General features: G+C 43.4%; 1 protein-coding gene across 1 annotated transcript in view; it reads left to right on the top strand.

The window, feature by feature from the left end:
* PKHD1 (PKHD1 ciliary IPT domain containing fibrocystin/polyductin) overlaps positions 1–15,783 on the top strand; it is a 309,667-nt gene that overhangs the window by 85,785 nt on the left and 208,099 nt on the right. The window contains exons 34-35 of the mRNA XM_034766923.1: positions 8,170–8,383; positions 13,576–13,726. Coding sequence (XP_034622814.1) covers positions 8,170–8,383; positions 13,576–13,726 — 365 coding nt within the window. The remainder of the gene's footprint in view (positions 1–8,169; positions 8,384–13,575; positions 13,727–15,783) is intronic.

Raw genomic sequence — 15,783 nt, 5'->3', positions numbered from 1 at the left:
ATACAAACCAAAACTGTGTGTGTTTGGATGTGGGCAGAATGAACCTGAGATACTGTAAATAATCACTTATTTAAACAGGATTTGGGAACAATCCTAGGAACTTTCCTTTAAGCTCTGTCCTGGGAACTGGGATATCTCATGTTAAAAGACTCAGTGCTTGACTACCGGGATGAGGGGAGGAGGAGACTGGTTATTCAAGAAAAAGAAATAGAATAAAATACAATAAAATGATTGAGACTATGAAAACATGAAGAATGGTGTTTCTAAATTTATTGTGCTTTGGACCATTGCTGAGGTGGAGAGAATATGCTTGTCCAGACAATACTTCAAATGGGCACTAGATGTCAGCAAGCGAATGCTGAATGATTGTATCAAAGAATTTCTTGGTTATTTAGTTTGGGGAATTGAGTTGGGTAGGTTGCACTTCCCACTAAACAGACACACAAGACTTTCCCTTGTTTATTGCTCAGCTCCTGCTGAATTAAGATATTTATCTTATATCCTACCAAGTATGCCATTGAGAAGGCTAACTTCTCTCTCTCTCTCTCTCACCTACCCTCTACCAGTGATGATCTGTTACACTTAGAAAAATATTTGTTTTTTTCTGGTCAAGCAAAACAAACCACAAATGGTAAAATAGCCTGATATTCATATTTTGATTATAATTATATTTTCAGGTGATATTTTTAGATGATAATTGGCCTGCCAAAGATCTTTTTAATCTAGCCTCACATCTGCTGTTTACTTGGTACTATTCTCTGGGAGTTTGACATTTGTGATGTGCTGGTTGGCCCCTACCAGCTAGACTAGTGATGCATTCCTCTGTTACATCACATCCTGCTGCAGAAATACCTCCCCTTCATGTATTTTTATGTCACACACACACACACACACACACACACACACACACACACACACACACACACACACAGAGCGCCTTTGGATGATTCCACCAACTGCAAATATTTTTTTTTAAGTCATGGCATGTGAGTTTCCTTTTATTTTTAATATTGTTCTTGCTGCTTATCTATCTAAGGTACTTATTAGTGAGAGATCCTGGGTGTTGAATAAAAGAACAGGAGTACTTGTGGCACCTTAGCGACTAACAAATTTATTACAGCATAAGCTTTCGTGGGCTACTGCCCACTTCTTCGGATGCATATAGAGTGGAACATATATTGAGGAGATATATATACACACATACAGAGAGCATGAACAGGTGGGAGTTGTCTTACCAACTCTGAGAGGCCAATTAAGTAAGAGGAAAAAAAAAATTTTTTTTTGAAGTGATATAGTTGATGGGTCCCCAAGCAGTCCTTGGACAGCCGATACCAGCAGGGAATGTGGGCTGGTGGACCCCAGTTCACCCAAAGCACGGACCCCAAAGCTCCTAATTGGAGGAGATGCCCAGCCTCTCTGATTGGCTCGGTCTTGCTCTTTAAGCCAGAAGGAGGCACAGGAAGTTCTTGGAGCAACTAGGTGAATCCCTAGCTGAGTGCTACAGGAGACCTTGCCCTCTCACCTGATTCCTGATCTTTGCCTGGCTCCTGCCTTCCTGCCTTGTTCCAGATCCCTGCTTCTGTGCCTCCCCCCCTCCCCTGGCTACTGTCTCCAGCTCCAACCCATGGCCTGATCCCTGGCTCCATCTCCGGCTCTGACCCCTGGCTCTGGCACCTGACTCCTGCTCTGGTGACTACATCTGACCACCACTGCTCTGACCACTAGGACTGACTTCCTGGTCCACGGCAGTTTGCTTGGAAAACCAACCTCTCTGAGCAGGTCCGGCTCCTTATCCCAGGGAGTACTGGCTCCAGATGGATAACCAAGCTGTGCAGCATGGTTTTCACAGCTGATTGTCAAGAATCGGGAACTGCAGGAGTAAGTTCATCATGCTAGCAGACACTTTTGCGCAGCCTACCGTTGAAAACAACACCTCCTTGGGAACTGTCTGAGAAGCCAGTAGGCTGGAGAAGCTGAAGTTTAATTAATCCCATGTCAGAGTGAGATCTTATATAGCAGATGATCCAGATACAACAAAGCCTAAAACATGGTGGCAGTGGTAATCAAGTCCTAGACAGTGGGGAGACCATTCAGAGCTGCACTGCAGAGAGCAGAATACTTCTGTGAGTATACAGTTTGCTTTATAAGACAAGGCTGATAACAGAAAAATGGAGGGTCTGAAGCCTCTGGGGGCATTAAACCTGCAAGCAAAGAATTTAGTTCGGGCATGGAAGAGCTGGAAAGAGGAATTTAACCCCGCTGGAAGATAAAGAAGATGTTGTGAAAATAAAACTGTTTCATTACCTGATTGGAGAAAAAAGGAGAGAGGTAAGTGAAACTCTGTGTGGACATTTCCCAAGCTCAGCACACCTTAAAAGCAATAACGGGCTGTTTTGGTACTCTCTCTAACCCCAGGAAGAATGAAATGGTGGAAAGCTATCATTTCTTGACTTGGGATCAAGCGGCTGGAGAGGCTATAGATGAATAAAGCACTGATTTAAAAATGTGAGCAGCCAGATGCAGTTTTGGAAATATTAAAGATTCATTGATAAGAGAACGGATAGTGTGACCAGATATGAGACTTACAAGTATGAAAGTGGTTGCTGAGGGAAGCGGACTTGACTTTGTCCATGCCATACATAAGAAAGAGAAATCAAAACCAGATCCAACATCAGTAGATGACAATGCTACAGACACACGTCAATACTGTGGGAGAAACCATGAAAGACAGAAAGAAAAGTGTCTAGCTTGTGAGGAAAAAATGCCATATCTCTGACAAAATGTAATCATTTTGCAGCCAAGTGTTTGTTTTTTCCCCAGAGAGAAGAAAAACAAATCCAAGGTACATACAGTAACTAAAGAGAGCAACAATGAGTATGAGGACATTGTATGAGTGACCGAACAGATGATAAACATAGTGCAAGAAGACCCTCGTAAGCACCAGAAACAGTTGTATGCAGCCAGGTTATTTGGGAAGAAAGTGATACAATTTCAATTAGATTGATTGGGATAATGTTACAACTTGTGCCACAGTCTGGTGAACCCAGACATATGGTTGGAAGAGACCAACCAGCTGTTAACAATGTACAACCAGATCACATTAAAACCCATTGGGGAAATGTAAAATTAAATTAGGAAATCCAAGGAAAAAAATACAGACTGGACTTTGTAGTCATAGGCGATGAGACAGCACTTTTGCTTTTGGGCAGCAAGACTGTCTAAGCCATGAACCAGATAAAAGTACAGTTCCAGAACATAATGAAAGTGGATAGCAAGATGACTAAGATACATTGGATGACATTACCTTGGACTAGGAGATGATACAGAGGGAGTATAAAGATATGTTTCAGGGAGATGGACAGTTAGATGGTGTTTATAAAACATAGATTGACACCAGTGTGAAGCCAGTTAAATTGCCAACAAAGGAAAGTACCTATTGCATTATGACAGCCATTGAAAGACGAACTGCAGAGCTTACAGAACTATGGAATTATTCATCCTATAGAGAAGAACACAAACTAGAAAAGCAGTCCTGTGGTGGTAAGAGAGCCATCTGAAAAGCTGAGAATATGCATAGACCCAAAGACTTTAACCAAAGCTTTGAAATGGAGCCATTCCCCTCTGCCTACAATGGAGGACGTATTAACAGATCTGTCTAAAGAGATACTTTTTACAGAATGCGATATGAAAAATGGATTCTGGCACATTGAATTGGATGAAAAGTCCAGTTACTTGACAACTTGTGCAACTCCACTTGGGAGATAGTGATGGTTAAGGATGCCAATGGGAATCAGTTCAGCACCAGAGGTATTCCAGAGCAGTCTGACTCAAGTATTGGAGGGCTTGATGGGAATCTGGACAATAGCAGTTGTGTTGATAGTGGGAGAGGATGATGATCCAGAACAAGCTCAATGAGATCATGACTACACATTGCTACATTTCTTTTACAGAGATGCAGGGAAAAAATAATAAATTGAACTTGGACAATCTCAAGTTGAGAGTAACTAAGGTGCCATACATTGAACATTTGTTGACCTCCAAAGGCCTGAAGGTAGACACAGAGAAAATAAGGGCAATTAAAGAAATGCCAAGACCCAATGATGTTAAATGAGTCCAAAAATATCTGGGAATGATCAGTTATTTGGGAAAGTTTTTCAACTGTCTGTCTGAGATCTGTGAGATCCTGAGACAGCGGACACATTGAGACACCTCATAGGAGTGGACCGACCAAAAAGAGCAAGCATTCTGGAAAGTAAAAGATTATTGGGAAAGCTCCCATTTTGAAATATTACAACGCAGATGAACCCCTGATGCTGCAGTATGACACATCCAAGTTGGGCCTACGAGATACCATGCTGCAAGGGGGACAATCTGTTCTATTTGCAGCAGTGCATTGCCCGTGACAGAGAAGGGCTCTGCTCATATTGAAAAAGTTGTTAGCAATACTCTTTGGAATGGAAAAAATTTCACCAATACATTTATGATCACACTTCCCGCAGCTCCCATTGGCCGGGAATGGTGAACTGCGGCCACTGGGAGCTGCGGAGGGCCGTGCCTGCGGATGGTCAATGTAAACCAAATGTCTCGCGCCCCGCCAGCGGATTACCCTGATGGGCCGCGTGCCGAAGGTTGCCGACCCCTGGTCCAGAGCAACAGAGGCCTGGATTGATAATTGATTGTGGGGGCAGTGGGAAGAAAGACAAGAGGCATTGTCACAGTCGTGCCTCCCACTATCGAGTCCTGCTTCTCAAGTCAAGCAGTTGCAGGTTATTCTGGCCTGCCAATCTTAACTTGTGTTTCTATTGTGGCAAACTGGTTTATTATATTTCTGGTTGTTGTATGAGGAATCCAAACCTAAGAGACCCAGGAAAAAAAGTCAGTCCAGGCCCCAAAAACGAGGCTGGCCTGGGAACCTTGACAAAATGTTTTCCTGAGTTTTGAGCCATGGACCTATCCAGAACATGTGCTGAACTCTGCCAGCCAACACCGCATTTACAACTACTGGATGAGTACATGTCCCAGCGTGCTCCCTTCCAATCCCTCCACAGCAGCCCCTCATAGACTCAGGTCAGATCCCCCTAAGGCCCAGGCCCCTTCTGGACCTAGCAGAGACAGTTGATAGGTTCCCCCATTCTCCTGTCTGGTGGAGACAGAGACTGTACCTCTGGTCACCATCGAAAAGCCAGGGCCGGCTCCAGCTTTTTTGCCAAGAGGGACTGGGACCCACCGCCGAATTGCCGCCGAAGACCCGGACGTGCCGCCCCTTTCCATTGGCTGCCCCAAGCACCTGCTTCCTTCGCTGGTGCCTGGAGCCAGCCCTGCAAAGAGCACAGAAAGACACTTCAGTTCAGTGCTATTCACTCCTGGCATTTTCCCCTGATCTTGGGTATTTCTTGGCTGACCCTCCATAACACACTCATCCACTGGCACAAACTAAAGGTCATTTTCTCTCTAGAATACTATGAGAGCTGAGGACAAGTGGAAGACCACCTTTCAAACCCACTGTGGACACTATCTCATGATGCCTGTCGTTTTGACCAATGCCCCTGAATCCTTGGCTGAGTGCTACATCAGACCATGACCTCTCACCTGACTCTTGATCCCTGCTTTGTTCCAGGTCCCTGCTTCTGTGCCCCACCCAACTCTGGCTCTGAATCTTGGCCTGACTCTGGCACCATCCCCATCATCTCTCATAACAATATCAAGACATTGATTACTCTCATCTCCACTCCATTACTCTGTCAATGACCCCAGCTTCCATCACCCATTACTACATTTTTAAACAAGCATCTTTGTGCTTTCTACCATGCTGCCTTTCATGTTTGGAAAGAACTCCATGTAAACATCTGCAAAGCCACCTCATTGTTCTTCCTGAAAACTCTCCTCTGCCATGATGTCTTAAAAAAACTCAACAATGGTTATACAGTTGGTGTGCTTTGACCACTGTTCCTTATGCTGATCAGTATTTTCTCATTACTATCTTATGCTCTGTCTTCATATAATCATAGAAGATGAGGGTTGGAAGAGACCTCAGGAGGTCATATAGTCCAACCTCCTGCTGAACTGGTGACCAACACCAACTAAATCATCCCAGCCAGGGCTTTGTCAAGCCAGGCCTTAAAAACCTCTAAGGATGAAGATTCCACCACCTCCCTAGGTAACCCATTCCAGTGCTTCACCACCCTCCTAGTGAAATAGTTTTTTCCTAATATCCAACCTAGACCTCCTCCACTGTAACTTGAGACCATTGTTTCTTGTTCTGTCATCTGCCACCACTGAGAACAGCCGAGCTCCATCCTCGTTGGAACCCTGCTTCAGGTAGTTGAAGGCTGCTATCAAATCCCCCCTCACTCTTCTCTTCTGCAGACTAAATAAGCCCGGTTCCCTCAGCCTCTCCTCATAAGTCATGTGCCCCAGCCCCCTAATCAGTTTCATTGCCCTCCGCTGGACACTCCAATTTGTCCACATCTTTTCTGTAGTGGGGGGCCCAAAACTGGACACAATACTACAGATGTGACCTCACCAGTGCTGAATAGAGGGGAATAATTACTTCCCTCGATCTGCTGGCAATGCTCTTATCTTCCTGTTGTCTGTTGTTTAGTGCCTGGATTGTGATAAACTCTGAGGCAGGGATTGCTCAGTTTATATGTGTTTGAACTGTTCCTAGAACAATGGTATCCTGCTTAGAGCTTGGCAGGAAATGCTTTTCCTGCCCCTATGAACGTTTTCCAGATTTTAGACATTTTTCTCATCCCAACTCTGGATTAAAAAGTCGAAATTTCAAAAAACTTTTTCGAAGTGACAATCTGAAATTTTTGGGGTCAATCAAGTGTTGTGTTTTGATCATTTCAAAATAGTCCACTGTCAACCATTTTTAATTAAAATAATTATTTGTAGTACAATTAGCTTAAATTTTGAACTGAAAAGTCCTTTTGAGCAATTTTTTGTTTTGAAAACATCAGAAGGGGACATCTTGGAAACCTTTTTCAACATATTTTTCAAGTCAAGAAATTTGTCGAAGCTGGCCCTTCACGTGAAAGTTTCAGCTTCAACAAATCGGCATTTTTAACAACAAAAAAGTTTCACTGAAAAATTCCCAACCAGCTCTGGTCCTGATCTCTGATGAGCCATAGAAATGCAAACATCAATCACTGGCACAAGACCATCCTTCCTTTCAGCTATTCATTGTTTGAGTGCTAGCTCGGTGGAGATCCTCCCAGAGCTATATGAAACCCTCAGGGTTTTGAATGAATTTTGTTCGCTGGTTTATATTCCTGTAGGCCCATAAACCTCTTCCCACCTGACTTTCAGCTCACAAAACCCATCCTTTAAAAAACAAACAAACAGACCTCTTAAAGCAAATTAATAAAACGCCCAAACCCATTGAGTTAAAATCATGCAAAGCCTCAAGTTTCACACAGATTCCAAGCAAAAGCTCCAAATCCACTGCAAATCCATGCCTTTGAAAGCCTGCAAAGCTCTGTTGATGCTTTCACTGAACCAGGGCTGAGCTTCAAATCTGCAATGAACTTTATCACCAGACAACATTTCCTGGTGAAAGGTTCACAGTCGGTTTGTGCTTTCCATCCCAACAGCTTTCCCCAATGTGAACCTCAGTCTCCAAACGGTGAATGGCTAATTGCATTAGCCCACTCAGACCCCCAGTGTGTTGAGCACAACACTCTCTTCATGACGTGCAGATCGCGCCACAGGAACAATAGTGTAGAGAATATTCCCTTTCCGCTGAACAGTCAAGGATCTGAGCACATACTGTACTGCTGGGTTGAAGTAAGCAAGCAATGGCCCATCTCCTCCAGGCAGCAGTTATGCCCGTCTCCTTAGCTAATCACTGGCTTGCTTTTGTCCCCCACAAGGGGTCACTTTATTCTAAAGAGCATCTGGATAGATACTGCCAAAGGATCATAATTATCCACACAGATAAAAGAGATCAAACCCAACGGGCAGAGTCATAAATAGATCATATGGATCATGAGAATGGATTGTTGTGGTTCCCAAAGGGTTAGGCTGGGAAAATAATCATGACCCTTCTGCCATGGAAGGCAATAGCAAAACTCCCATTGATTTCAGTGGCAGAGCATATGGTTCTAACTTGCATCAGTGCCAATGCTTATGTGGGTGAGTATTTTTTTTCCCCTTCTGTCTTTGCAGCGTCCTTGGCCGTTCTCTGTGGCCTGACCCATCCTTCAGAAGACTGCAAAGGAGCTGGGACCACATACATCCAGTGTGACGTCCATATCACAGCAGGAGCGTACAGCCTAGCAGAAGCCAGGCCTTACATATACCTGTGTGACGACGACTCTCTGCTGGATAACAGGACAAAAGTCAACTCACCCCAGGCGCTTTTTGCTGGCCTCTTTTTCAGGTTAGCCCTGGCTCTATCCCACAGCAGTGTGGGCCTGGTGCTGTTCAGCGTCTCCCAGAAGACACTTAGTGTTTGCAGAGTTGGGCGATGGAGAAGGTGGATTTCTATTTCCTAGGTTGGTGTGCTCCACTGGGTTGTGAAATCCATTCAGTGTGCATATCAAAGCATCTGCCCCCCACATCTTTTAAAGCATTCAAGAGACCTCAGAAAATCCATCTAGTAAACAGCCCGCTTTGTTCCTCTTTAGATTTTAATATTTATCTTCTGATCCAAAGCAACATCTGGTGAATGCCAAGGGGGGAAAGGATTAGTCATTATGAAAACCAGAAGGGATTTTTTCTCCCCCCTTCACCTCTCCAAAGAGATTCATGGGTAAAAAGTCGCAGAGGATCTGGCAGGCTGTATGTTGTTTACTCAACAAGGGTGCACAGACAGTTACTGTAGCTTTAGGCTTTGGAAACCATGGGCCAAATTTGCTGGTGTAAATTGGAACTACTCCATTGAAGTTAATGGAACTACGCCAGTTTATACCCGCAAAGAATTTAGTCCTATAATTTGTGGTGGGGGTGGAGCGAAAAGAATAAGAGAATGAAACTTTCCCATTTGTGTTTTTTTTTAAGTCCTTCTTCCTAACCAAATAGATAAACAGACCATAACCAGCTTATTGGCCCAAGATTTTCTGTAAACTAAGCCAAACTCTCAGCGGATGTAAATTGGCATCATACCCTTGATTTCAGTGGCACTATTCTGATTTACACCAGCGGAAGATCTGGCCCCATCTTCTCCTGCTGCAAGATACAAGTTAATCAATCGGAGTCACTTAAACCCCGAGATGAGAGCAGCAGGCATTACAATATGCATTTAACAAGGAGGACAAGACTGCCATTGTGCAAATGTTTTTCCAAAACCCGAAAACCACGTGAAACTAGCCTGGTTTGAGGTTTCTGGGCTTTGAGTCTCCTCTTGCTCACATCAGTATAAAACAGAGTAACTTCCCTGGAGTCAACTGATTTACATTTGTATAAAGTCAGTGCGGTCAGAAGAGAATCAGATTCCTTGGGGCAGATCCTGGAGCTATTTCTCATTTACACCAGCTAAGGATCTGTGCCATTGCTTTTTATTATTTCTGATTTCCATAGCACCAGATTATTCTAACACTTAACAGACACAAATAAATACATAGGGTCCTGATTCTTCTCTCCCTTATACCTGGTTTACACCTGGGTAATTCCATCGACGTGGATGCTCCAGTGGCTCTATGCCTGGTTTGCAGTGGCGTCAGAGAAGATCAAGCCTACCATCCCTACTTTAGTGGGTTTGCCCACACAAGGCACTGGAGAATCAGATCTATAGTCAGGGCTTCAGTGTCTGGCTCATAGAATCCAGAAAGAGAGAAAAGACCTTTGAGGTCATCCAGTCTCTCTCCCTGCCAGCTCATATAGTTCAAAGCTATGCTTTGTCTAGTCTAGTTATAAATGTCCCAAAAGGTGGTGCTACCATCATTTCCATCTCCATCGACCCAGCAGTGTCTATGTCACCACTTAGGTCAGCTTAACTGCATCGCACAGGGTGTGAATTTTCTCACAGCCTGGAGTAATTTAGTTAAGCCAACCTAACTTTGTAGTAAAAAGAACAAGGAGTACTTGTGGCACCTTAGAGACCAACAAATTTAGTTGAGCATACGCTTTCATGGGCTAAAGCCCACTCCATCAGATGCATGTAGTGGAAAATGCAGTAGGAATGCTGCAAGTTCACATCCCCATTTACTATGCTAAATAATTCCTCTCTCCATTTGGTGCTTATGTAACATCAACAGACCCCAGTTGTCAGTGGGCGGGATCAAACTTGGGGCCTCTGGAGCTAAATGCATGAGCCTCTACTGCATGAGCTAATAGCCAGCTGGCTGTTAGTTAAGGCTGCAGAACAGACACAATCTCTCTCTCTGAGGGTACGTCTACACTACCCGCCAGATCAGATCAGCGGGTAGTGATCGAACTATCAGGGAACGATTTATCACATCTAGTGTAGACGTGATAAATCGATCCCTGATTGCTCTGCCGTCGACTCCTGTACTCCACCGCGGTGAGAGGGGGAAGCGGAGTCGACGGGGGAGCGGCGGCAGTCGACCCAGCGCCGTAAGTATGCTATTCTCGTAGCTGAAGTTGCATATCTTAGGTCGATTCCTCCCCCTCTCCCCAGTGTAGACCAGGGCTGAGTGGGCTGAGTGCCACTTTTTTAGATGGGACAGAAAACCACACCCAGGAGATGTGTGGGTTACACTTACACTCTTCCAGTATTATAGATTTGTTATTAGAGCTGGTCAAGTATTTTCCTTGGCTTGTTGGAAAATGCTAATTTGTGGAACCCGAAATAAATGTGTGGGAAAGGGTCAGTTATGAAGAATCTTCCAATTCCAAAATTGCAATTTGTTGAAATGACCCTTTTCAACATTTTCAAAACAAAAAAGTTTCATTTTCCTGTTCAAAATGACTTTGTGTCTAAACTTTAGTTAATTTATACTTTAAAAAAAGGTAATACATAAAAAGGTCACAATTTGAAACAAAAGCTTCTGAAATTAATGAACCAAAACATTTTGATTGACCTGATCTTTTTTTTCCTCCTGATTATCTGTTTGTGGAAGTGTTCGATATTTTGGCTTTTTATCCAGACTCAGGATGAGAAAAATATTCAAAATTTTGAAAAATTTTGTGGGACTTGACAGCCATTTCCTATCCAGCTCTAACTGTTATCTTCCTCTAGTGATCACGTCTTTTCACACCCCAGTTTCACACTGGCTTCAATGAACCTACTCCTGATTTCCACTAGTGTAACCATGAGGACTGTCAGACCCATATGTGTTTAATTCTTAGTGCCAAATCCAGCTTTCATTGAACAGAATGCAAGTTTTGCAATTGATGTCAGTGGGATCAGGATGTGACCCTTAACCTTCAGTTTGTCCCTCCAGCTCTGATTATTTTTGTTGCACTTCTTTAAGCTCACCATTTCGTTAATCATTGTCCAGCAGTGAGGTGCCCAGAAATGAAGTAACTGTTACCATTGTGGTTAACCCAGGATCATACAGAGTGTGTCCATTACCTATAAATTAATTCCCAGTGTAAGATCAGATTAAACTCCCATTCCTGTCTCTTGCGAGCGCCCCATTGACTTCCATTCAAACTGGATGCAGCCCTTAGTTTGTTTATCACATTGGATATAGCCATCTCCCCATAAAAATGTTGGCTATTTAAAGAATACATTTTTTCCTTGCAGCAGAAAATATGATGCAGCCTTGAAAGATACCCTCATCCTATTAAATTACTGTACAGGACAAGAATAGTTCTCAAAGTGTTGCTATCACAAAGCTAATGCTGTTCCTTAAGGCTGACTTTCTGTTGTTGATGTGGTGGAGGGAGCGATTTAAATAAATAAATACAAAATCGTTGTTAAAATGGCTCCGATACCTGCAACAGTTTTTGTTAACGCAGCTCTGTCTTTAATACACCACCAATTGTGCTAAAAAATGGCAATGAAACAAACATCCTCCAAACCCACTGCCATGGCTGCTGTCTCCTTAAACAATGGCATGGTTTGAAAACTGCAGATTCATCAGTTAGTTGGGATCCTGGTACTCCCAAGCAAGTTAAGGGCCAGATTTTCAGATGGGTTGATTTCACTTAGGGTAAGCCACTAACCCGCTTTGGCCCTTTTGTCAATGTGGCCCGAGGTGCATCGTAGAACAATGTTGTAGCTTATCTCTTTTTAGCCCCCCATCATGTAAGTTACATCAGCTTAAACCCTTACCTGTTATTTCTGAATTTGCTCTGAGAAAAGAGTTTGGTTGTCTCCATCCAAATTCCCAGTGACTAGGTACCCGCATCGCAAAAACGACTGCCAAATAGATTGAATTGACTTAGCAGGCTTGAGTCGCCATTGCCTTGTACCTCGTGTCACCATTTATACCTGTGTACAATGGGCGTATAATATGCCCAATTCAGAGTGGTAAGCATTTTTGAGCTGGTGTAAATGACTGCACAAGGTGAAAGGCGGTGGAGAATCAGGCCCAGAGACTGAGTTCTCTTCTCTGTAATAGGTACAGTGGCTGAGATAGACTGCCTTTGGGTTGAGGTTGAGTAGTACTGCTGCCCACTGTGTTGGGATGGGTTTGTGGATAAACCGGGGACTTCATTTTTCTGAAATCAGATCTAAATTCACACACACATCCACAAACGCATTCACTGAATTTTTTGGGCGGGAAAGGAGGAGAGTTGGGGGAAAGGAATGCAAATTGCAGCCAGACATGAAAATGGGACGTCTACTTCCTGGGCCTGATCCAAAGCGCAGTTAAGTAACTGGGAGGCTTTCCATTGCTTTCAAGGGACTTTGAATCAGACCTTCACAGCTCCCCATAGTAAAATGCTACCAAAGTGAGCAGCTGTCAGCAGCAAGACCCAGTAAGAACACCCTTTACCTATTACCTTTGCTGCTCCTTCTTCTCTCTGTGTGACAGAAGACTTTGGAGCAAGTGTCTTCGTGTAACTGGCACATATATCGAATCTGCTTAGTCTGGGCTGTTAAGTAAGTTTAATTAATTTACTAAGTTAATGTTCCAGTGCTAGCAACAAAGCATCATTGCAATCAGCTGGGGAGCAGGAATTGGAACCCTAAATGAGCTCATTTTTTCACAGTTGGAATTAGGGACCAGTTAGCCAGTTGTGTGGTTTTCCAATTTCTCCGCTTGCCCTAAGGGAGTAGCAAGTTATTCATTCCCCATTGCTAAGTGTGAATAAGATCGGGAAAGGGGGGTGGGGGGGATCCAGACAAACCCTGCTCGGTGTATGCTTCCATCTTTGACTCTCACAGTGGCAATTCCTTAGTCCTTATCTGCACTTACCTCCTTCCCTTGGTCCTGGAAGAGCATTTGCTAGCATTTGTAACTGTTTTGTGAAGCTGAAAGGCATCACTGAGAGATATTTACTGCATGTGTTGTCATCAGGAGGGTTTGCAGATAAAGGGTGGGGGGAAACAAATAAACAATAAAAGAATGGAAACAAAATTACAGAAATTTGCAAAGTTTGACAAATGGTGGGCAGGAGTTGCCACAAGCTAATGGCTTGCAATGATTAATAAGAGTAAAAATAATTGCATTTCATTAAGATTGATGACACCCCATTTAACCTCCCTTCTCGTTTCAGCCCTAAAGTGGAAAGAGATGAAGTTCTCATCTATAATAGCTCCTGTAACATTACCATGGAAACTGAGGCAGAGATGGAGTGTGAGGGAGCTAATCAGCCAATTACCGCCAAGATTACTGAGATACGGAAAAACTGGGGCCAGAACACTCAGGTATAATCAAATCTTTTTTACAGACTGATTCAAACAGCTTAAAATTAAATTTGTAATATTGTGTACATTTAAAGGGGAAAAAAACAATTTAGGCTGAGCAGTGGCAATATATAATTTTAAATGCTCTCCAACTTTGAACAGCAGTTCTAATGCACAGCAGATGAATTAATGGTTAACTATGGTTAATCACATATTGATCAAATATAAATGAGGGCTGCCTTGTTTCCTTTAACTTCCTTTATAGCTTATGTCTTTTTTTTTCTTTTTAGACTCTCCTTTCTATGTACAAATGCCAGCTCTGTTCCTAATGTAGTTTCCTCCTTATCTACATCCCTTTGTCAAAGATCCCAGCTCAGGGGACTAGGAGTTCTAAGTTGCTTTTGGAGCCTGAACATTAAGCAGTGGTTCGGCCCAAATAATCTCTTTTGATGCATTTATTTGAACCTGTTTGCTCTTTGAAAGATGGGTCAGTGTGTATGAGAGAGAGAGAGAGTGTCATAATCAGGAAACAAAGTTTACCCCTTCCGCCCTTTTTAAAAATGGTCTCAATTTTAATTGCAAATCTGTGAGCCACTTTCTTGATCTCCCTTCAAAATCTCAAGGGTGTGAAGTGGCAGAGAACACTATAGATGAAACAAATTCATCATAGCTGCTGAAGTGCAGGTGGTGTGGAGGGTTTGGTAAATGTAAAACGTCTCCTCACCTCTATCCTCACCCTAAATGTTATTTGCTCAGAATCTCCCAAACAGACTGCATGGGCTGTCAGGCTGTGTTCAAAGCTGCTGTTCTCATGATGGTGGGAATGGCTTAGTTGTGTATGCATATTTGCAACACATTGGTCTGATTCGCTTTCCATTTGCGCTGGTGTGATACAGGAGTAACTCTTTTGGAGTCAGTTGAGTTATAGCCATGTAAAAACTGGTGTGAGTGAGACGAGGCAGACCCCTCAATCCACTCAGCAGCATCAGCTGTGCCTTTTATGCTTGATAAATCCTCAGAGAAACAGAGTATCATGTAATCTACTGAGCATGGATGAGACCTAGAAAACAGAGGTCCTCTTTGCTCTGTGCTGATATTAAAGATTTTGTGGTAACTTTTAACCCTGCTGTCCTTGGCTGAAATTTCCACCTCCCTATCATTATGCATTGTGCCATCTAGCTGATGCCCTCCACCCCAGAAGGAGCTGCACTGCCGTGGCCTAGTGATTCCTGTATGTATTTAGAACCAAATTCTGAAGTCCTGATTGGGTCAAAATTCTCTGAATTTGGCCTGTTGTTTGTAATGCTCTTTTGGATGTAGGGTGCTAGGGTCATTATTACAGCTGAATCTCTTAAAGTGATATTGTTACTCTCCACTCCCTTAAAACATTTTAATTTTGTTATTGCTCATTGTTTGAAGACTCAGTCTAGGCCAATAGTGTTGGCCTCTAGAAGGCTACGTAAGACATTTTTCCCCCTGTTGATGTTGTCCACTTTCATGTTGGCAACCACATTTCCCTGGGCTTTCTAGCCCTTTGCAGGGGCCAGGATGATTCCCCCTTTTTGTTGCTTTGTTTACTTCCTCATCTGTTAATCAGCCTGACTAATCACAATATCAGTAGTTTGCACAACTAAGGGAAAAAGTTTCCGGTCAGCACTGCTGTGGGGCCAGCAGGGTGACCTCTTCGGACCAATCTTTGGCAGCTACTCTTTTTTTTTTTTTCCCCTTCCCCTAAATGAAATGCAGAACTCATTCCCAATGGTATCATAAAGCACAGGCTCTGGTGTATATGAACTACTGGGTGCTACTGGAGGGCATCAAACCTGTTCCATGACACACACAACTGTGCATGATAGACTCTGTAGTCCCAACACTGAAAACAGATTGTTCTTTAACTCGAGTGCTTGAGGCCTGCGCTTTGGGAGCAAGAGGAGGATCCAAGTTCTGTCCCCTCTAGAGGCTGTGCTGTGCAGCATAGTGAAAATCATGAAGTCCTGGGTGGCTTGAACAAACCGAGGGGAGAGAGATGCAGAAACAGGGATGCTTGGATTTTGGGTCTGCTTAATGAATCCAGAGGT

The sequence above is a fragment of the Trachemys scripta genome, chromosome 3, assembly GCF_013100865.1.
Source record: "Trachemys scripta elegans isolate TJP31775 chromosome 3, CAS_Tse_1.0, whole genome shotgun sequence".
Taxonomy (NCBI): domain Eukaryota; kingdom Metazoa; phylum Chordata; order Testudines; family Emydidae; genus Trachemys; species Trachemys scripta.
Note: the sequence above shows the minus strand (reverse complement) of the source record. Positions and strands in the feature narration are given on the sequence as shown.